At 38.2% G+C, this 25,113-nt stretch overlaps 1 protein-coding gene across 1 annotated transcript in view; it reads left to right on the top strand.

The window, feature by feature from the left end:
• Positions 1-22,182, top strand: part of LOC137500508 (uncharacterized) — an 89,262-nt gene extending 67,080 nt beyond the window's left edge. Inside the window, exon 5 of the mRNA XM_068227431.1 lies at positions 21,918-22,182. Coding sequence (XP_068083532.1) covers positions 21,918-22,072 — 155 coding nt within the window. The 3' untranslated portion in view covers positions 22,073-22,182. The remainder of the gene's footprint in view (positions 1-21,917) is intronic.
• The last annotated feature ends 2,931 nt before the right edge of the window (positions 22,183-25,113 follow it).

Below are 25,113 nucleotides of genomic sequence, written 5' to 3'. Positions count from 1 at the left end.
ATGGTGTTTGTAGGTTTCCTTGTCTTTATTATACGTGCACCAAGAACTACGACAAGCAACTCAGTAACCCGAAATAATATGCTAACATAAAAACCTTGAACAAAAATCTAGCCTAATATTGCTATAACTTGAAGTTGGATTAAAGTGATTATCTGTAAGAAATTATGAGGATGGACTAAACGTATTCAGATCCTAGATATTATCTGTACATCATACGGTATAATTCTTGGAAAACTTCATGTTAGTTTGTTCTCTCTTTCTGTCTAATCTTGGGCAAGTTTCGGTAATGATGCCGTTTGTGCTATTTTGGATATTTCTGTTGCTGTGGGCAACTTTTCTTCACAAGATTTCGACTGATGAGAAGCTCCAACATAGTCTATGCGGTTCACTAATGGACTTTTATTTCCCAGAACTTGAAAGTTATCAAGAAGTAAAACCCAGCCTACAGTCAGAGGAGGGCGTGGCATTTGTAAATGAGAGGGGCCATGCAATATCCAAATTATGGGCACTTGTAACGCGATTTCACTGAAATAAAAAATGGTGCTCTATTGTACACATACCAAAAAATATTAAAATGCATTAAAATTAAATTCGCAAATTTTTGCAAAAATTGAGGTACGTACTCCCCTTAAGCGAAATTCAATAAAGTTGCAGCAAAGCTAATGCTGTGATCTCACAGTCGCAATCAACGGTACTTGTGTTCTATAACAGGGACCTTGCACAAAGGGGAGTATCTTTTTATGTTGAAATGTCAGGACAAGTGTAATTTCTGAAATATATTGCAACCGTAAATTCTGCACTTGGTGGCTAGATGGGCATAAGACAAACGCAAGGCGTGTGCTTACCTGGAGTGTTACAGAGTGGGAGAGGTTTACTTGAAATAAGTATAATGGAATTCAAAGAGAGCTGATAAATTTATTAACAAAAAATGTTCTGTGAAGAAGATATACTGGATATGCCTTATCTTCGCCCTGGGCTGGCAAAATGCGTTGTGGTCCGGCTGCGGTTCTCGTTCGACCGTGGGACGCCTTGCGATTTAGATCTGGACGGTCTGGATGATCTGGAAGTTCTAGAAATTCTGGATGGTCTAGATATTCTAGAAATTCTGGATGGTCTGGAAGTTCACGTGATATGAGTGTTGGTCAAGCTTATATACTCCGCACTTGTTGCTCTGAACGTGTTTGAGTTATACAAACAGCTTCCGCACAGTTGAAAATGATTATAGAATCGGCCTCAGAATTGTTTGCAAAACTTACAGATCGTGCACTCCAAGAATTAATTAATGTTAATACACACATACATACATTATCATTAAGGACTGGTATGCCTTTCAGCGTTCAGTCTGCAAGCCTCTGTAAATTTACTAAACGTCGCCACAATCCTCGATTTGCAACTAGTGTTGTGGCCTGATTTAGTTCAATGCCTCTTATCTTTAAATCGTTAGAAACCGAGTCTAACCATCGTCGTCTTCGTCTACCTCTACTTCTCTTACCCGCCATAGCAGCGTCCATTATCCTCCTAGGTAGCCTATCCTCCTCCATTCACCTCACATGACCCCACCACCGAAGCCGGTTTATGCGTACAGCTTCATCCATCGAGTTCATTCCTAAATTAGCCTTTACCTCCTCATTCCGAGTACCATCCTGCCATTGTACCCACCTGTTCGTACTAGCAATCATTCTTGCTACTTTCATGTCTGTTACTTCTAACGTATGACTAAGATATTCTGAGTCCACCCAGCTTTCGCTCCCGTAAAGCAAAGTTGGCCTGAAAACAGACCGATGTAAAGGTAGTTTCGTTTGGGAGCTCACTTCCTTCTTACAGAATACTGTTGATCGCAACTGTGAGCTCACTGCATTAGCTTCACGACACCTTGATTCAATCTCACTTACTATATTACCATCCTGGGAGAACACACAACCTAAATACTTGAAATTATCGATCTGTTCTAGCTTTGTATCACCAATCTGACATTCAATTCTGTTGATTTTCTTACCCACTGACATCAATTTAGTCTTCGAGAGGCTAATTTTCATACCATACTCATTGCACCTATTTTCAAGTTCCAAGATATTGGACTGCAGGCTTTCGGCGCAATCTTCCATTAAGACAAAGTCGTCAGCATAGGCCGGACTGCTTACTACATTTCCACCTAACTGAATTCCTCCCTGCCATTTTATACCTTTCAGCAGATGATCCATGTAAACTACGAACAGCAAAGGTGAAAGATTACAGCCTTGTCTAACCCCTGTAAGTACCCTGAACCAAGAACTCATTTTACCATCAATTCTCACTGAAGGCAAATTGTCAACATAAATGCCTTTGATTTTTATAATCTACCTTTAATTCCATAGTCCCCCAGTATGGCGAACATCTTTTCCGTCGGTACCCTGTCATATGCTTTCTCTGGATCTACGAAACATAAACAAAACTGTCTACTCCTCTCGTAGCATTTTTCAGTTACCTGGCGCATACTGAAAATCTGATCCTGACAGCCTTTCTGTGGTCTGAAACCACACTTGTTTTCATCCAACTTCCTAAGATTCTTTATTACTGTCCAGAAAGGTTTCCCTGCTGCTTGACCTAGCCTTTCCAGGTTGTTACCAAAATCTTCCCATGACTTCTTTTTGGATTCAACAACTATTTGTTTCGCTCTGTTTCTTTCATCTACGTACAAATACCTGTCTGCCTCGGCCCTTGTTTGGAGCCGTTTCTGATAAGCCATCTTTTTACGTTTACTAGCTGCTCTCACTTCATCATTCCACCAAGATGTTCACCTTTTCCCATCTTTACACACAGTTGTTCCTAGGCATTCCCTTGCTGTTTCTACTACGGCATCCTTGTATGCCACCCATTCACTTTCTATATTCTGAACCTGCTTACTGTCTATTGTTTGAAACTTCTCACTAATCATATCCATGTACTTCTGTCTAATTTCTTCGTCCTGGATATTTTCTATCCTTATTCGTTTGCAGACAGATTTCACTTTACCCTAGGCCTAGAGATACTTAGTTCACTACAGATCAGATAGTGGTCTGTATCATCGAAAAATCCGCGGAAAACTCGTACATTCCTAACAGATTTCCTGAATTCGAAGTCTGTTAAGATATAGTCTATTATGGATCTGGTACCCCTAGCCTCCCATGTATAGCGGTGAATAGCCTTATGCTTGAAGAATGTATTCGTAATAGCTGAACCAATACTAGCACAGACGTCCAGAAAACGCTTCTCATTCCCATTAGCTTCCATATCTTCCACACATTTACCAATCACCCTTTCGTATCCTTCAGTTCTATTCCCAACTCTCACATTGAAATTGCCCATTAGCACTATTCTATCCTTGATGTTGACCCTCACCACGATGTCACTCAATGCGTCATAAAACTTGTCAACTTCATCCTAATCTGTACCCTCACGTGGTGAACACACGGAGACAATTCTAGTCCTAATTCCTCCAACTGACAAATCTACCCACATCATTTGCTCATTTTGCGTGCCTAACAGAGACTATGTTGCGTGCAATGGTATTCCTGATATAGACCTATCCCAGACTCTGCCCTTCCCTTTCTAACACCCGTCAAGTACACTTTATAATCTCCTATCTCTTCCTCGTTATCTCCCCTTACCCGAATTTCACTTACTCCTAGCACACCCAGATGCACCCTCTTTGCTGAATCAGCCAGTTCTACTTTCTTTTTTTTCCATAAGCCCCATTAATATTGATAGCTCCCCATCGAATTCCATTTCGTTCTTCAAGTTGTTTCCAAGGAGTCTCTCGCCTGTCAAAAGGGAGTGGGACTCCGTTACTCCCATAGGTCCGAGGCTTGCTTAAAATGTTCTGAGCTCGGTAAATTAATGAAGCTGGATGCTACCCTACGAGCACATAGTCCAAGTGAGGATCTCTCCTCTAACGGGTTATGGACCACCGGTGAATTGTATAGTCCTAGCCGCCTGAGCACAAGGAGGGCCATGACTCAGAATATGTCCGAGATGCCCACTCCCATTCCATAGCAACTGGTATCCGACTCTCAGGACCACTTACTAGGCCAGTCAGCCGTTGCCCATGGTTCACGAACTAGGACGTGACTACAGTAATCCACAAACGTGAACAATTTCAATAATATTAATATAATCTGACTCGCGTTCTGAAATTAAGCACTTGAAAGAAGTTGAATACAGTAGAGCATCACTACAATTGAACACGCAACTACACATTGCTTCTGGAAATATTAGTATACTGAGTCCAATGTCAAATAGAATCGAATTCGTAACACAGAATATCCACTCAGAAAATTGTATAGTTGTATAATTTTGCACTGTCGAATGTCACTGGAATCGACTTAGGAAGTAACACAAATAACGCGATACTTGGTAAAATAAAGTTTTGTCACTCGGTGACTGTTCATAAGTTTACTGAAATTCTTACAATTTTGAAGGTGATCACTTCAAAAACGAAAACATTCATCCAGTGAAATTAGTCTCGTTCACTTTAGTTAATCACAAATTATATCGTAACACAAATGGAGTTAAGTCTGTTTATAGGCTGTCCTTGGTTCGACTGCACGAATATTAAATACTGTTTACAGCAAGTTCAAATATACTGTTCGTAGCTAGGAACCTATGGGATGTCTTGGAAGTATATGAGATAATCTCCACTTCGCTAAAATACAAGTTCAGTGAAGCATTCAAAGTACTATCTCAATCGTCTATCACTAGAGAAATCCTAATCTCAACTAAAATGTTATACTTTGTCAAAATATTTCAACCACTCGATGAAAACTTAGATTTTAATGCACTCTTCGAAGTCTATCATTCGAAGAAATATTATGATCAATTTGAAATGTAAGCACTAAGTCGCTTAGCGAAATATTTCAATCACTTTGAAACGTAAACATTGGGTAGAAAATAATACAAGTCCCAGAAACACATAACTTGATTAAAAGAAATGATTTGTCATTTGGAAATCAATCCAAGTTAAATTACACTGTTCAAGTTCACGTAGAAAATTTTTATCATTCGCGAATTGACAACACTGAAAATTTATATGTCCGGTTCATGTTACCGTGGAGTTAAAGTTTTCTAAGTAATGTACCAGGAAAAGTTGTTGGGATAAGGAGCATGAGAAAGGTCTCAGGTAGTGATCGATTCTTAGGAGCCGGTACAGAGAAAGTAGTTCGCAGAGCGAAATAATAGATGTTATTTTGCAAAATTAAAATTAATTAAAATGAGTGGGCGCATTAACTTACTTACAATCTTGCATTGAAACTGAGAAATTAATTGTAAATATCTTCTGTCATGTTTATTCTTGAATACGTCAATCAAAATTTGAGTTCTGAAAATTCATGCAAGAAATTGAAACTGAAAAATGAAATTTTCTTCATGAAATTCGTGAACTAAATATCGTTTCATGTGTCTCTAAAATCATCTGGAAAAACACTTGTAGTCTTTATAGATTATTCTCATGTAAGGCCTACAGTCTTTTTAAATCGTCCACTGGTAATGTCTGCAGTCTTTTCTAAGTTATTCACTTCACAATATTATTTGAATGACTTTAAGATGAAATTACTTTAAAGCACCTAAAGTCTGTTTAAATTATCACATTAAATTAATTATAACTTGAAATTAATTGTCACTTGAAAGTAAATCGGCACTTGTAACACTTGTAGTTACAGTAGCACTTGAAAAGAATGACCTGAAAATAATAAAGTGCTTGTTCAGGAAGTTCGCAAATGTCTAGTGTTGTGAATGGTTTCAAATAATCACTGCCTTTAATAGTTTGAAAATCTAATGCTAAATGCACTCATATCACCTAAATGTTTATGACGCTGGAACTGGTGAATGCGGTTCTACGAACAGCATCTGGAACTCCATTGATGTCAGCACCACGTTGTACCACGTACCACATCCCACGTTGTACCACGTTTCATTTCCCTCGCTGTATCACGTACCATATCCCACGTCGAGTCAGGTGTTAAGTTAATATGGGGATTAAACACTCGGTCAAGATTTCTGGTGTCACTTAATAGTGAAGGCACACGAGAAAGTTCAATTGACGATTGATTGCGAGTGTTAAAAAATAGCACTATGTGGTTAAGTGAAAACTAGCAAGTCACTGGTAAATAGTACCCAGAATTGCACTTTGAATCACAGTCTATTACGTAACTTCAAAGCAACAATCATACTTAGATATAATTATGGCTTTTGAATGAATTAAATCACAGTCTGAAACATCTATGATTTTGAAACACACATCACATTTCGAAGTTTCCACAGTTTTTAAGCAGTCACACTTCTTAAGTAATACGAATTTTTGAAAACACTGGTCATATAATTCAGACTATTTACACAAGAGAATAATGTTTCTGGTATTCAGAACATGTTGTACTAGGTTCGAAATGAAAGCATAAGTTCAAAGCTTATCGGAATGTCGAGTGTTAGTTCAGTCCATGCCCTACACACGCAAGATGTATTTAACTGTTTCAGTTATTACTAACATAAATATTAAGGGGATATTAAGTATTATTTTACTTCACTTTGGTTAATATTTTATGGAAATGCCATGAACTGTCCTTATGGTTTACTAAGTTATTTGGTATCACTGTTCAAATATAAGTAATATTTGGGAGAATTGTCCCCACTCGGCTACGACAATTACTAAGTTCCGAGTTCTCGAAATATTCTAAGTTCTGATAAGTCACTATCCAATGTCGAACACTCGTTCTTGCACACGTTGAAATTTTACTTAGTTCGGAGAAGTCACCGAAAACATTAGAGTTCGACTTAGGACACGCTGGAATTTTCCAAGTCCGTAGCACTGCAGAAATTTTATAAATTATCGTAAATATTACATGCCGGATATTTTCTAAGTCCCTACCACTGCCGAAATTTTACAAGTTACCGAGAATAATAGAGCACCGGTACAACTTAATACACGCCGGATTTTTCTAAGTCCGTAGTACTGCAGAAATTTTATAAGTTACCGTCTTAATACACGCCGGATATTTCCAAGTTCGTAGCGCTGCAGAAACTTTATAAGTTCGACGACTAACTTCGTGTAACGCGACAGAGTTTCAGGTTCGACACCTGCACGCGGTGACCGTACAACCCGTCATAGTCAAGTTGTAGATTGCAACTTGTTGAGGCTCTTATATACTCGAAGCGAAGCTGGCTCTCTGCTTCTCGGGAATAAGATATGTTTCCTTTACATCTTAATATCTTGGAAATCTGTAGGTCGATTTTCTTGAAACTTTGGCCAGTTTACTTTTAAAATAGGGCTTCACGATGGTATGCTCCAGTATGTAGGATGTTAAAAGGTTTGTTTTTTTCACCTATTCAATACATATAAATTTTATAAATTAGGAATTTATTGTAGATTCCACTTGAGACATGTTTCGCCCTTCATTGAGGGCATCATCAGTCAAAATATCACCTCAAGGTAAAAAATCAGGTAACTGGTTGGTAGTAGACATGTACAAATTAATACATATTATTAACAACATATAAAAATTAAGTATGGGAAAAATTTTCACAAAAGTGATGGTTGAACATGTAGGTTTAGATGAAAAGTCAGCACCAATGCCTAAAAATAACAAAGTAGAGTTCTGCAGTGGTGCTCTGGAGAAACAGTTGACGCAATCATATGAAAATAAAAAGTTTAAAAAATATTTACAATAAAACAATTAAGGGAGAAAAGGTGTAGTGTTTGGCATCAATGTTAGTAACCAAAAATTGATGTCAAAGGTTGGTAACTATACAGTATTTACATAGTTCAATTGAACAGTTGAGATAAAGTTTTTTAAAAATATTTACATTTAACATTCAGCGTAAATGTTTGTAATAAAAACTAATGTTAATGATTGGTAACTATATAGTAATTACATTATCTAATTGAAAGTTGAGAATTTACAATTATATACATATTTACACAAGAGCAGCTGGTGCGCAAGGATAAAAAATTTTAGTACCAAGTGCGTCCTGATGTTTTAGAGGTTGGAAGAAAGAATTAGCATTGACATTTCAGAAATATGTAGAGCAGATTATTTTAGTTAAAAATCACCGGGGGTAGGGGAAATTTTTATAGCCAAATGAGGTTATATAGGCATCAAGCTGAAAGTTTTCCATTTGAAGCGCCGAGATCGGGACGGAGACTGGTCAGTGTGGCTGGAGATTCATGGGTAATCCGTGCGTTTGAACGACAACAATGGTGACAGTTAAAGTGGGTAATTGCTAATTAGGAAAAATGTTGTGGGTTGAAACTTCTGCTTATTCTTTTAGTTGACTTCAGTAGCATCGATTGTGATGTGGAGACATCGGTGTGAAATGCCGGTGAGACAAAATGATATTGTTCCGTGGAATGTATATATATTGTATTGTATATATGTATTGAATAGGTGAAAAAAACAAACCTTTTAACATCCTACATTCACTTGCAATGCTCCAGTATGTCGTAGCTAAAAGGGTTTAGCAGATATATAAAATGTTCCAGCACGTGGAGATTACGTCATCCGGCTTGCTGCGACGTAGCGCTCTCTCTCACACTCACATAGCTTGCAGCTGCGTCTAGAACATTCGCTTTGCACGCTGACTTCATGTGCTAGCATCTTCATTTCGCAAATAAATTACGAATTAAGAATTCAATGTGCCAGGCCGTGGGCATTCCTGGCACAGTACGAAGAACTTCATCAAACACTTGATATTCGGCGAAACCGTAATTTTTGCGACGGATAATGCCACCAGCCTGACATCGAGATGTCATTATTTTACTTCTCCTCCTCCAAACGTTTTAGATGTGGCCTAAACGGCATGGAAATTTGTATCATACTAACTCTAAGTTTTCCTTGAATTATCTTCCATTCTGTTCCTTATTTCTTCAGGTTTTATTTAGTTCACAACTTCTCTGGGGATAGCGCTCATATTATTCGATCGAACTTAAGGAAAGAAATGAACGTTGTATGTGCTGACCTCTACTCGGAGTCCTCGTACTACGATGCTCCGCCTCCTAACCAATTAGAGCTCCCTAGTACCGGAGGCTATTCGTTGCTCAGGGCGAGCAGCCATTAAGCGATTGTTAATTGAAGAAGAGGCATCGTGTGTGTACTTGGTGTCTCGTGCAAGAGCACTTTCCAGCCTGTGAGATGGAGAACGGATAAATATTACACGTGAGAGGGTTCGCCTTCTACCCCTCAGGATTTGTGTTGTGTGTATTCATCATGGGAACGTCCACAAACTGTATGGATTATTTATTTAATTTAATCTGCATTCATACGTGAGTACAAAATGGCGCTGCGGCATCCATGAAACAAAACAAAGAAAAACTATATGGCTAGGTGTCGTGTGTCTAAATCCTTATTGCGTTGGACTGGTCATTCTCGGCTAAATTTTAATGATCTGCTTTTCAAAAAAAACCTTTCGGGTTAGTTGTTATTGTAGTGCACATGGTTTGATCACGTGCTGTATGTGTTTTTAAAATCGTGTGATATTGTTGTGGGGTGAAAGTAAATTATGATCTAAATTGTTAAAAGAAAGGTAGATGCTAGAGTACTATTTCTTATACTGGTTTTCAGTTCACCCCAACTAGGTTGAGTTTCGAACCACTTAGTTCTAACCAAGGAAACTGTAGTTTTATTTCATTTCCCCGGTCTTGTTTTAATACTTTTCTTTTCTTTCTTGATCCTTTCGACCAAAATATGCTTTTCTCTTTCCTTTTCCGGGCTTCTGTTTCCGTGGTTACCTTTGGTTTTGCGTTGTTCATGGCGTTCGTGGGTTACTATGACAACGGTTGATGATGGTGATTGTTGATTATAAATAATCTGATGGTGGATGATGGTTTTTTCTGATTTCCCCTGGACTTACTATCTTGTGTGACGTTTCTATTTAATTGAATGATTTCTCCTTGCCATTATTTAATTTCTTGCTCGCGTTTGTGATTTTCAAAATTTATTTTCTGTTTTATTTACCTCCTGTGTGAAGTGTTGTCGTGATTATTCTACCTGGACTCCTGGTTATCCCTGCCCTTGGATAGAACTCGGTGGTTAAAGTCGTTTTATCTTCAAAAAATAGAATTGTTATAAACAAATATTATTTTAATTATCCTATTTTCTCTAGTATCATGGGGCCGCCATGCCATTAATTTAAGTTAGGATTAATTCATTTTCTTGTGCGGTGGTCGACCACAATTAATCACGTTAATTTTCTTTGGGTGTTATAACCTAATTTAATTTTAACTGTTTAATTTTCTATTTTCCTACGTGGACGTTTTCTGTTACCATTTTCAATCATTTTATTTATTTAATAAATTCTATTTACAATTTTTACGAAAGGATTGGTGTTATTCTTTTAGAAAGATAGCAATTCGATACCAGGTTCCTGCTTTTCTTTCCGCGGGTTTTTAAGATACACTCTTCCATCTATTAAGGTAAGTCTCCTTCTGGTTGGTTTTGGTGATGTTTGAGAGTGTCTGTTTACGCTTCCTGTTTATTATTTTCTTGACGAACTAGCTCTTTAGTACCTGTTAGTTTGTTTTGACCTTATTTTACTGCCGTTATCGTAGTTTTTTGGGGGGTTGATCTACGTAACGGGTCAAGCCGACCATCCTGTCTCGACTCTGGTACATGACTGACTTTGACCTGCTAACTGGCCCTCCTTTTATACAAGAATCGTGGGAATTTAAGTCATCATATCCTGTTGAATATTTCCCTTGTTTCTGGTCGGATTCTCTTCCATCTAGGTGAAAATGGGGAAATAAAATTGATTAACACGGTAATGCTTTGCTCTTAATTTTATCTTGACCCAAAAAGTTATTAGAATGGAAAGTTTCGAATGTTCTACCGGCTGACGTAATCCAACTGTGACAATATAAGGTGGGATGTGACGTCACACGTTCCACGTCGCACTCTGCCTGCTGCTCAGCCAGCTGTGCGCTAGCGCACGGCTCGTAGTTCGAGTTCAATTGGTGGGGACTCTGACTTGGACCAGCGTTGTACCAACTTTAATACAGAAATCATTCACTTATTAATGTGGCTTTAATATTGGTCTAATATGGTATTATATTATTGAATAATGCACAATAGCAGAAACATAGTACGCATATTATCCGCAAATTTTTCAATTTTTAACTTTTAATTTTATGAACTTTATGAAGTTGCGCAGTCATATTTTAAACTAAATCTGTCCTCGCATTGTTTTACATTACGCTGCAATCACAAGGTAACTAGAATATAAGGTAAGCTACTCCGGCGGTTGAAGCTTCCATTGGCTGGAGCGCTCTGACGTCACGCGGTGTGAACGATAGCGAGTAAGGAACATAGTCGCAGTACAGAAAGCCTGTGAATTCTCGTGCCTGTGAAACATCTTCTCAATCTTTCATCAAATAATAGTCTGGTTTAGTCCGATTCGATAAGTAACGGCACTTCCAATAGATTTAAAAACGTGAAAATGCGTTAAATTTCGTCACATGCTGAGCAGGTAGAACATCAACTATCAAATACATGACATATAATACGATAAGAAATAAAATATTGCCATGCAACTCAAAATAATTAATTTATTTCCTGATGAAGTAAATATTTAGATTAAATGGCATAGGAAAATATGCATCATATCGACATCCTTATGGGATTATATTAAATTATTAAAACGTACGTGTCAGGAGACTTAATTACTTGATGAACCAGCCCAAAGCTTAGCCTTCTTATTGGCATATTTTCTCAGTGCTAGCTCCTTACTCTTTGCATTAAAATGCCATATCCTAATAAATGTCCTGGTCCTTACGTAGAGACAATTTATTTTGTCATGGAATACTGGAAATTTTGACTTAATAATAGAAGTAAGAGTTTTCACTTTTTTGCATCTGAATACAGTCTTACCGTGAAACACACCAAATGAAATTTCGAACTGGGCTATATTTTTTAACCACTCATGACTGGGATGTGTGAGGCCCCCTTTCGAAATAACCGAGATCAAGTAACAGGTCTCTTCTCGCACGACATTTTTGTCTCTTTCTTCGTATTTACTGTATATCGGATCACGGATACTGTATTATTTCACGACCTTCGAAATATATTCAGAAATATAAGTTATTAGCACATAATTATGTTAATGTTATTGGATTTTATGTCCGACTAACTATGTTTTTGAGCACCTTCACCACCGGACTGAAACAGGATCGAACCTGGCAAGTTGGGCTAAGAAGGCCAGCGATCTACCATTTGAGTTGCTACTCAGCCCGGCTATTAGCACATAACAATAATTATAGAAAATATGATTTTCATTCAGTCATTTATATCTGACACCTTTTTACCGTACGAGCTGTAATAATGGAGATATTCAAGAGTTTATTACAAAGTGTTTCAATAAGCAAGCATTGCCGACGAGGAAGTATTGTTATGCCATCACAGTAGCAAACTAACTGGCTATGATGGTTGTTGTCGTTGTTGTCTTTATAGTATGCGAAATAATAATAATGTTATTTGTGTTACGTCTCACTAACATTTACGGTTTTCTGAGACTCGAGGTGCCGTAATTTTGTCCCACGGGAGTTCTTTTACGTGCCGACAATTTATAGCGCCACACACGTTTCCATAATATGTTGACTGCATTTTAATCAGTACAGTGGTTCTACTTCAGATACTGACAACACGGACACTGTTCACGTAATGTACCACTATAAAATTACTATATATCTGTGATCCGATATACAGTAAATACGTAGAAAGAGATAAAAATATCGGTCGGTCGGTCACTTGCTTTCTTGGCTTACGCTGCGTGAACCATCAACGATAGACCCCAAGTGTAAGTGTACGAAATGTAGAGCATAGGATCCTCTACAAAAAAGTCCCAGATGGCACAAACCTATTTCCAACCGGCTGCCCTCTAGAAGCGATTTTATGCTACAGTCCGCGGAAAAAAATGTAGCTCCTTAAAATTAAATAAATATTTCGATATTATCCTCGAGTTTCACATCAAAATAAATTATTTGACCTCCTCCAGTATTTTATAAGGATTACAATAACCTTGTCAGGACATTATTTGCATGAATGGTTCAGAAGTTATGACCATTTTAGACTGTAGTGGTAATCCGTTTCAGCAGGACGGGTGACCGCTGTCTCATACCACATGACGTCACGCAGAAGGCGGGCAGGGAGAGAAACAAGTGAGCGCAATGCGGGAAGAGACCCCTGTGCTGCAATCATTTGATCTACTCACGGTCCCTATCTCCGCGTTCAACATTTGGCCAATTGTAGAGTGTGGTGTAAAATGCCTGAAAATTATCTGGAATGTACAATTCTAATTCGTTGATGTTAGAAATTTGTCCCGAACTTAGTGGCACACATGTGTTACATGCTTTTCCTGCGGGAAATGGAACTGAAGAGTTACAGTAAATACCAGGATGGAAAGTGTGCATGACAGTACTTTGGATAAATACCTTTCCAATCACAGTACCAGAAGTGTTACTTCTGTATTCATATTCAAAGAATTTGGACACCACAAATGACTACTTCTGATCCCTGGACACCTTACTACTGGGACTCCACGAATGGAGGATATTCTTTTCGTAAAATCTAGGCCACCAGTTTTTGAGTGAAAGAATATCGCTTAGTGAAATTACCTTCACTTGGAACTTATTAAAGTTTGAAGTTGCGTTTGCAATCATTTCAACAAATTGCTTGATATGGTACACTCTATCGAGTGAGCGAATTCTTCTCTTCACTACCGCGTATTCCATATCATAGGGTAAAAATGAATGTCCACTAACAGAAAAACGATTAATAGTGAAGAATTGCTCTGAGGATGCCAAAGCCAGGAAAAACCTTACGACGGTATGATTCCTATTTTGCCGTGTGCAACCATCTGAAAAGACATGCAAATATTTAATGCTTTTTGGGATATTGTTTGTCATGAAATCTAATAATAATGAACACAACACAATCGTTTTTTTACTGTTCCTTCATGGTAAACGTAGAATTTTGAATCACCGTCTTCAGGTAGTGTATATTAAAGAAATTCACAGTACGTTGACGAACTTGAACTAGTATGGTTGGTAGGCATAGATTTTGCATGAAGTCAATAGCAATTCCTGATAATTCCTCATTATCAATGCATTTCTCTATAATTTCACTAATGCGAAAATAAATCTTAGCTGCCCGTCTCTTGTGCACGACGAGTTCTGCAGCAGCTACCCGTTTCACTGTGTCACTAAGCATTGTATTTTTCGTTTTAGTTAACAGTTCTTCACATTTGGCGCAGGTGCCCGAAACAGAGTGAAAATCTCTCGCTGAATTTTTTCATAAAATACTCGTATTTTTCAGCTATGTCGTCATATTTCACTTGAAAATGTTCACACATAGCTTTCACATTATGCTGTTCGTACAAATAATGACGTTCTCGATAGCCACAATGGGTTACTTTTTGAGGGTAATAGTAAATATGTTCAACAATAGCATTTATTTCTCAACCACTTTTCGCACTGCCTGAACGGTAGGTGTCTTGCCGAGTGCGGGTAGTTTGCTAATCTCATGTTCGTCACGCCACTTTTCCGGTATTACAATTCACAGAATACCTGAAATTTCGCTATCTAAGCCAGTTATTAAAATCATTTTCTCCTTTTAGCGAACGTCTTCTTTCAATACCTTCGACAGTAATCAGTCCTTGGAGATAACAGTTGTGAGCGCATTTCATAAAAATGAGCGAAGATCTCTATCCTTGTGTTTTCATTAATTTTCTTAAATGACCCGTCGAGAACATCTGAAAAGTGAGAAAAATATTCTATGTGAACTAGCAATGCCAGCATTTTTCTTATTACTAATCAACGCAAAAGTGTACATAAAATGTATAATGGTTAGAGTTACCTACTTGCAATCATCACCAATTTGTTTCTTCAGCACTATTTTCCCACTGAAGTTCTCGTGCTCCTGCCCTTTAGTACATAACCTTTTAATCTTCTCGTGTTGACATTCCACATTCCTCACTCCCTCCTTTCGTTTTAATGTCCAGCAATCTCGCATTGATTCATTAGAAGACATGTTGCACGATAATGAGCTAAATGCGGTTTACTCTCTTCGCCGCAGGAGAATCAGTGCGAGAGCTCTTTCTCACTTATTTAACTTCTACCAACACTGAGTATAGAAACAACACTTCTCCACGACAATTGCTCTTTCTGTGCTCACTTTGTAAATTATGCTGGTGCAAAACTCCGATATCGATTGCGGAACAAGTGCCATTTCACTTTACCAACCGATAGAGCTATCCTCACAGAACAGTGCCACACCCTTAACTCAAAATCGACAATTTGTGGACAAGTGTTGTTTCTGGAATCAGCGATTCATTTAATGCTAATGGTTCTTCTTCCACACGATTTTAGACAGTAGATATTTAGACAGTAGAAATACCTATCTGAAAAGATTGTAGGAGCATTGGAAGATACAAGGGGACGAACGTGAAGAGCGAATGTAAACCAGCTCTTAGTGGCGATCCGTAAGGCCGGTGAGCGTCAATTCAACTGGAATTTATGAGGTAGGTACAGAGACTTGAACTGGCAAGAATTTTATATGATAGCCTCCTTTGCTACTGGATTCGGTAGTCAGGAGTGGAGAGGGGCAGGCTAGGGTGAATGTTAGCCGGGTGATTGGTGGCCTGTAAGAGGTTGCTGGCTGTCCGCGATGTGGTGTAGGGGTGTTCACATGTTCAGTCCAGTAGAAGTACCGGTAAGACTTAGACTAGTTTTCTTCACAGCATGTTTATTTTCGTGTTATATATATATATATATATTTCTCCAGCGATAATGATCTAACTGGAAGAATTCTGTATGAATCAGGAGGAAATACGGGAACTATACGCCCCCACTAACTACTTTTACGGTTTACTGAGATGCCGAGTTGCAGGAATTTTGTCTCACAGGAGTTCTTTTTCATGCTGGTAAATCTAACGACGCTGGGGTGTCATATTTCAGCACATTCAAATACCACCGGACTGAGCCAGGAACGAACCTACCAACTAGGACTCAGAAAGGACGTAACAGTCTAAGCCACTCAGGTTGGGGCTCTAAATAAGGAGATGAAAGCCACGTTAGGAATAAAGTCGATAGACGGGGTTGTACGCATAATGCGGCTTTAGGATTGGGTGATCTGAGGCGAATGGAGAAGGAGAGTAATGGGCTCGATCAGGGAGGTTGAGGGTAGAAGAGGGACACTAAATTGATGATGTAAATTTTCAGTTTTAAATGATTTAGTAATAGGAGGTGTAGAATTAAATTGAGGCCGCAGAGTTAGTTACAGATATTGTGGAGATGTTTGTTTATTTCATAGAAGCTTGCAGACTGAACGCTGAGATGTATGTAAGGAACACAATTTTTATTTATGTATCTTGTTCCTGGAAGTGGCTCTGCTGTGGATGTCTTGATCCATGATGTTCATTCCTTGCACGTCCTTCTTGGTGGTAACAAGCAATTTGTCACCAGAGTTGCCTTTCCTATTGGGCTTGTTCAAATAGTTAAAAAAGTCTTAGTCAGTCTGCCGTTGGGCATTCTTGAAATATTTCCATCGAATTTAACACTTCGTTTGCGTATTGTATCTTAAATCCTGCTGCACGTTTAATATACATCTTTGTTAGTGCGCAATCGGTATCTGTCGGCACATCTTTTTGATCCAAGAGTTTTTCTTAAAATCTTTCTTTCTTTCTAGATATAACAACGTTTGTTTCTGGTTGTCAATCCTAAGAATTATGAAACATACAGGCATACGGGATGGTGTAATAGTTTAGTTCTAATAGAAATCGCTCTCTTGTTGTATGTGCTTTTATGGCTCTCTTAGAGTTTCCTTTTTTATCGAGCCCGTTAGGCTGAAGTATCTCAGCAAGGGACTTGAATTTAACAACTTTATTTATCTTATTGTCCTTTGTTGTCATTAAGTATTTTGGAGCTTCTTTAATGTTGGTCATACTTGGGTTCATAAGGCACGTTATTCCTCCCTTTGGGCGCCCCAATAATCCTTGCGTCGCCAACACATGTGCCCAAGTATATCGCCCTTTTGAACTGACTTATAAAACAGACAATGTATTGGTTGTTAAAACTGCACAGTGCACCACAATGGGGGTCTACTTTCCACCAGACACCCACGACAGGACTATTATAGAGGAGTGAAGCACCGCCTTCCTTAATATAAATAAGAACGAGTCTCTCATACTAGCCGGTGATATGAACTGCAGGATAGATCGTGAGTCCACAAAGACAAAACTCATACTAGATTTTCTGGAAGCAGAGGGTTTATCCCTTCTCAATGATCCAGACAAACACACATACTTCTCACATAATGGGAGCAGTACAATAGATCTTGTCTTTTTAAACATAAAGGGACCTCACTTCATCAAACATATAGTACTTCAAGATGTAATTATCAGAAAGCACTTACCAGTCGAGACGACTTTCATCACGGACGTAAGAAACAATGTAGACTTCCAACCACAACGAAAGAAAAATCCCTGAACGATTAATAGTGACCGTCTAGTAGAGGAAGTAGCAAAAGCACCGGATCTACTAAACATAATACAACATGGAGATTTGAACGAAGTAATGCGTAGAATGGAAAAATTGTTAGAAAATTCAAAGGAATTAGCAATATCACATAAACGCAGAGCTAAACCATGGTTTAATGCTACTTGCTATGAGGCAAGAAGAAATGCCATTGATGCAGTGACTCGTACAAAAACTGACACAAACGTACAAAATTATTCGACATTAAGGAGATTTAACAAGAAGATAGTTAAGGAAGCGTATCAGCGTCAAATGGAAATCCAATTGGTAGGAAAGGCAGGAGAAAACCCATATAAGGCTCTGCAACCGAAATTTCCGAGGCACATGGCAATGGAAACAAGGACATCACATTTTGGCAAGGTACTGCAAGCAAGGGACTCCCGACCGATTAGGAGAAATACTAATGAAACAGATTTAAATATCCAGCTGTTCACAGAGGACGAAGTAGAAGCGGCCATTCTGCAGAGTAAAGATGGAAAGGCTTGTGGTCCAGATAATATTTTCAATGAACATCTTAAACAAACCTTAACAGTGCTCAACGCGGTTTGGACAGCCATCATGAATCATTGCTCTATACGAGGAACCATCCCTGACAGATGGAGTTACGCCACTCTAAAAATGTTTTGCAAGGAGAAAGGAAATACTGGAGACCCCGATACTTATCGGGGTATCGCTTTAGAATGCATTCTGGTCAAGATACTGACAAAGCTTATCGCAAATAGATTGACTGACCTCGTGGACTGTAAAATACCCGAGGAGCAATTTGGTTTTCTCAAGGGAAGATCTACTCTACAAGCAGTTAAGTGTCTACAAGATGACATACAGGGAACGACGAGAAACCCAAAAGGAAAATTACATGTAGCTTTCATAGACTTTTCAAAGGCCTTTGACTCAATCAATAGAATGTTACTGTTGGAAAGACTGGAGCATGTCTTGGAAAGTGATACATATCTCATAGTTCTGATACGAAACATACTCGCAGAAAACTACGTACAGATTGATGACAATCTGACAAAATCTATTCCAATAGAGCAAACGACTGGAGTGCTTCAGGGGGACCCACTGAGTCCGATCCTGTTTAACATAGCGACCATGGACGCATTAACAACAGTAAATTCCAGTAATGTAAAAATATATGTTTACGCGGATGACATGGCGATTGCGTCATTATCTCATGCAGATCTGCAAGCAGCCTTCAATATATTAGTGGAATGGGTCGGCAGAAACTACCTACAGCTGAATGCGAATAAGACAGTAGTTATGAATGTTATGACATTCAGAAGAGGGGGAAGAATTCCATCACATGACACAATTTATTATAGGAACGAAAGATTAACGACGGTCGCATCCTTTAAATACTTCGGAATGACGCTACAGACTACAGGAACCACATACACACTTCACATCAAGGACAAGGTCGCAACTGCTATAATAGCAATGCACGACATTTCAGACATAAGGAACCTCTCTGTGGATACAACGATAAAGCTATTTAGAGTGAAGATCTCGCATATTGTGAGTTACGGATTACATCTAATATGGGACCATCTTTCTAACAGCAATCTTCTGGAATTGGAAAAGATCAAGGCAATGTATCTAAAAAGAGTACTCAGCGTATCTAAATTTACCCCCTCACGGTTGGTATATGAGCTGGTGCTTGTTGTTTAAAGCTTGTTGTTTAAAGGGGCCTAACATCGAGGTCATCGGCCCATATGAGCTGGTGAGAGAAAGGTTCTTTATAGAGGATCTTCGAGAATGGATATTATTAAATTCTACACCTGTGTATCAGAGTGCCTTAAAAGAAGTACAGGACAAGAAGAAAGAAATATGGAGCACGTTTTACATCACGGATGCTATGGTGACTCAAAATTGGCAACGTCGAAATTACGACCTGCGACATATCATGACGCGATTCGCTGTACATGGATTCCATCACAAAATATGCGACAAGACATCACGACCCTACTAATGACTGTACTTGCAAATTGTGCAAGAAACATTGCGATCGGTACCATCTTCGAGAGTGTACGGAAAGAGCAACGTCGTTGACATCATTTTGTAGCGAAGGAGCAATGTACGATATTGTATTTATTTCTTCGCCATTGGCTGCATTAAATTCTATTATTAATGTTGGTCATGAAATTGGTCTTTTCAAACGATATCTGCAGGCCGGTTTTCACTGCTATCTCATCCAAATTGAGAACTTGCATTCGATATTCTCTGACAATAGCTATTTATTTATTTATAGATTTATTTATTTATTCACTTACTCATGTATTTATTAGTTAGTCAATTATTTAATATACGACCCTGATTTCCTTTCCGGCGTGTTGGAGTTTGTATCACCAATTCATAGACTGTAATGAACCACTGGTCACCATGCCCCACACTGTACAGCTGACCTTTACCGGGACATGCGAAGGAAGATAAGTAATTGTGCTTAGCATAGTCTTAACTTTCAAATATCGACTCTCGGTGAAAGAGAAGGAAGATAGTATCAAGAGGGAGGATGGGTTGTAGGCAATACGACCGGGCGAGTTGGCCGTGCGGTTAGGGGCGCGCGACTGTGAGCTTGCAACCGGGAGATAGTGGGTTCGAATCCCAGTGTCGCCAGCCCTGATTATGGTTTTCCGTGGTTTCCCATTTTCACACCAGGAAAATTTGGGAGCTGTACCTTAATTAAGGCCACGGCCGTTTCCTTCCAACTCCTACGCTTTTCCTATCCCATTGTCGCCGTAAGACCTATCTGTGCCGGTGCAACGTAAAGCCACTAGCAAAAAAAATATCAATACGAGAAAAGTACAATGCTATACTGTGAATAGCATCCTTCAGAGTCGAGAACATTACTTTGAAAGGATTTTCAAGTCATTCTCTTCAAATGTTAGTAACACCTTAAGACATTTTCGTTGACAGTGACCATAATTTAGTTGGACAAAATAGTGAATTTTGTTAAATATCCCCTAACTCTAGAAATAATCGAAGGAATTCCCAGTGTGATAATATAATACTACAGTCAATAAGTTCGTGTACTGGCTCCTACTGTGTAGGCAGCATGGTTCACACTCAATAACTTGTTGGATTGGCACATACAGGTAGGCAACACAGTATACACGTGTGTACTTACTGCAGTCGATAAGTCCTTGGTCTGGCACTAACAGTTCGAGAATCACATACTCCTTTGACCAGTCTTTTCCCGTCTTTTTCCTATCGTGGTGATCTGGGTGATTTCAACTTGATCATCTCAAACGTTTTCCTAGCGGTTTTGCCTAATATTTTAGCAGAACTTAAAATGTATCCGTAGCTCAAACTACATTTTCAAGTTCCGCCGCTGACTTTCGACTACCCTTCACAACAGAGACTGTGGTTCTATTTATGCTTTATGCATGCAACTGCCCCTTGCAGGGACTAGAGAAGGACTGTCACGACAACATCCTGCTTTTTAAACTCTCCACACCAGTCCACGAACTTAATGTCTCTACTACGTATTTCATTTAAAGAAGCTAGTTTTATCCGAAGATCTCTCTCTGATTACCCAAGCGCTTCCCGTAAATTTCCTTTCTTAATCCAAGGCTACTTATTTCTATTCTTCTGCACCTCTGAGTTCCAGGACATTAAATTCTATACCATCCTTGTCCTTCATGTATCTTACCCTCCACAATGGTGTTTCATAGTCTTTCCTTAGAATTCACCTCTCTTGGCTCTAAACAGTCAGCAAGAAGAATGTTCATCAAATGTTTGTTGCTTATTCTGTCTTCTTTCCTCCAACTATTGTTACTACATTATCTCTTTTTGACAGTTAGCGTATTACCTCGGTAACACGACTTTACTCATCTCCATAACTCATTGAATTCTATTCGCAGTATGAGGAATATATCGACTGAAGAAAGAGGAATGCTATGCTGGAATTAGAAAACATACCTAGGGTTACACAATTTCATTCTGTAGAGAGCAGCAGTTCCTTAGTCATGTTAGATTAAGGAACTAAAATAGAAAATGTGGCTCATGTAAGTGGAATATTTTCCAGATTCAGCGGGGTCCCGTCGTCTCCTTATGGTCTCCCATTGGTGGAATTTCGGAATCAGAATGAAAGAAAAATTCACATTCGTAAATTCCTTTCACAGTCGCTCGATGAGACAACTAAATGGCTTCCACAGATAGTGAAAATTTATGTAATTTTACAGCCTTAGTGTTAGAAACAGAATTCATATATTATAAATCAAACAGTGAATGAGTTCCTGTAGTTTCCTTTTTCTTTTCCTTCCGCCATGCCGTGATGCTTTAATCACTTTATAGCTACAGCTATACGGAACTCACCATCCTTTCATGCACAGTAATTATGAAAAATTTCACCGCTACCTTACAGTACGGTAACAATTTATACTTCCATTTACAGGTCAGAAGATGAACTCAACGGACTTCTTCGGTTGGATACCAGAGTATCCAAACGATCAAGACAATTGTGTGATACTGAATTCATCATTCCGTAGAGGTACGTCCAACGAAGCATGTGATGCAAGAAAGGATGTAATCTGCGAACAAATGCTGTAACTGCACAATGATCTGATGATATAAGAATTTTCAGAAAACGTGTACTGAGGAATATGTATTCAATAAAAAAAATTATTTTACCACCAAGATACAATATTAGTCTTTCCGCACTTATTACGGTGAATAAAGAAGACACTTTATATCCTCTGCAAATGATCCTTGCAGTTTTTAGAAACCAGTCCATCAAGCCTTTGTTCAGTCTGTGAAATAACAAAGAAAATATTTGACATTCTTCGAAATAAGCATGCTAGAAAATATTCCGTGACAGTGCTGTAGTGTGCCAATAGTCCATGTTCTTCTTTTAATATTTAATTGAATGGTTTTTGAAATTTTTAGAATCCTTTTCATTCATTACAATAATTCAGCTAACTTTGCAAATTTCACATTAACAATCAGTATTGAATCATAATAAACATTCCGGTAAAATAGCACGTCCGTCCATCCATCCATCCATCCATCCATCCATCCATCCATCCATCCATCCATCCATCCAGATCGTCTCCTTTCTCCCATGTCTTCCGCGCCCAAACTTATCAATGTTTTCGTAACGCTACTCTGTTGTCGGAAATCTCACGGAAAAGATCGAGGTGCCTTTCTTTGGATTTTTCCAGTTCTCGTAGGGTTCCACTCATTGGAACCATACTCTAGTTGTTTTCTTCCCAGGGACTTATGTGCTCTCTCCTTTACATCCTAACTACAATCCCCAAGTTGTCAGACCGTCATACACGCTGCTCGGGTGACTTCGCTGGCAAAGTCGCTGCACATTTCATAATCTTTCTTTTTTACGTAATATTCTTAAAATTTCTAAACCAGCCTATCTCCGTGTTGCATCAAATTCTTCTCTACCAACCATGACTAAAATACTGGATTCTGCAGGACCATGTGTTTATCCCCTCCCGTACACAGAATGACAATCTACGCTACCGGAGGCCTACAGTAGAGGTCAGAAGCATGTCAATGAACTCACCCTTGAAACATGTCTGTGTCTAATTACTAGGTAAACGTGAATGAATCAACTACTTATGACATCCTTTTACTTGCTCTCCATAATCATTACCTTCCTCCTTTCACTGATCATTCTTCTTCATGTTATTTCTGTTCCTTCCCTTTACATCTCAATCGAAAGCGATATTTCGGTATCTTATTTAAATTTGTATTTTATTTAATTACTGTATCTAGTACTTGTTATTCAAATGTTCTTTATCCATGTACTATGTGTTTTATACAGATGATATAATTTATTACACAGTATATGATATGATTATTCCTTACTATCTCAAGCTTTGATTACTTTATTAATAAAATTGCTGTTATTATTTTTAATATTTTTGCATCTTATTATCATCAGTAGTTTTTATTTACAGTGTTGTATGTTTAGCCTGGGTAAGAGTAAGAAAGAAAGTACATGTCTAACTTTTCCAGAATAATTAAAACATATTATTGTTTTTATATATATAATATATATATAATATAGATTTGTCCTGTAACTTTATATTTTCGTCTTTAGTTATTACTTTAGCTGTTGATCTTGGTACATTTATTTATTTATGTTTCTTCATGTGTTATAATTCATTTTTTCAAGTGATTAATTTGTAACTATGTGTGATTAATTTGCTCATGTTTATTTTCATATTCAGTACATATAATCACTATCTCTTGCTTGTATATATTGGTACCCCTGGCACGAATAAATAAATATTTTAGATGTTTGATTATGTAGCGAATTTCTGTAAATATTAATTCTACTAGGTCTTCTTCAATTTCGTCAAACCAGTTGGGTATTGTTTTACGGTTACGGAGGAAGTCAAAGATTCGTTTGCTTCATCTATTAGAGTTCATTCTTAGAAGATGAGAGTAAAAATTTACTCTTCTTTTCCGCGTAGTATCTGAGAATTTTTCAATTTTCATGTAGGGTATTTCCTTGTTGATGAGTATTATATTGTTATCTTGAAATTTTTGTTCTCTGATCTTTCTTAAAATGTTCCTTCTTTTAGCTCGAGTTTCTCCATATGGTCTTTGAAATTCATGTTTAGATTTTCTGCTGCGTTTAGATCTTCTGGTTTAATCACTGTTTCATAATGTTTAATTTTGTATCCCTACGGAGGGGATTTCTTGTTATATGTATCTTTTGCTAGTCGGAAGGCCGGTGTCAGGTTTATTGATTTTCATTCCACATCATTTCAACTAATCCGTTCTCTGAGATATTTGAATTGCTTAACTAATTCAATCTTTTGTTCTTCGACTTTGAGCTGTTTATGTGGGGGTTTGTTGTTTGTCATAATTGTAATTCTTTTGAAGGAGATGTGAAGACCTATTGATTATTATTATTAATATTATTAATATGGTTATTAACTACCCTCACAACCATGCGCAGAGATCTGTACCCTTTACATACAATCTCGTGTAGGTGATTAATTCGTTGAAGATCTTTACTTACATTAATACCTAGTCACTTTCAGCGGTCCTCCATAAGGATCTTTCACCCCATCAACGCAGTAATTAAAACGGGGAGGACTTTTCCTATTAGTGAAACTCACAACATTACTTTCAACCACGTTTATCATCGGACTATTGGCTGAAAATGTTGTACTGAATTCTGTTCTTAATTGCATTTCTCATTATTATTTGGCATTATTTAGCCACCCAACATCCTTTTGATTTAATTTTGACTGAAACATCTGGTTTGGTTCACATTACCGAACTTACTAATTTAGTTTTAACTTTATAGCACATTATAACTTTAGTCTCCCTCTGTGGATGGGGGTGCTGCGATAATCCTTGCCTGTCGAAAAAGGCGACTTAAAGGGACTCCAGTGTCTCTAAAATAGGGAGCGTGGGTTGGCTACCACGCGGCCCTTAGCTGAATCCTGGCATTGCTTCCGTTTAGTTGTGACAGGCTCCTCACTTTCATCTATTCTCAGCTGTGAGCTCGCATCCGGGAGAAAGTGGGTTCGAACCCCATTGCCGGCAGCCCTGAATATGGTTTTCCGTGGTTTCCCATTTTAACACCAGGCAAAAGCTGGGGCTGTACCTTAATTAAG

The sequence above is a fragment of the Anabrus simplex genome, chromosome 4 (assembly GCF_040414725.1).
Source record: "Anabrus simplex isolate iqAnaSimp1 chromosome 4, ASM4041472v1, whole genome shotgun sequence".
Lineage (NCBI taxonomy): Eukaryota > Metazoa > Arthropoda > Insecta > Orthoptera > Tettigoniidae > Anabrus > Anabrus simplex.
Note: the sequence above shows the minus strand (reverse complement) of the source record. Positions and strands in the feature narration are given on the sequence as shown.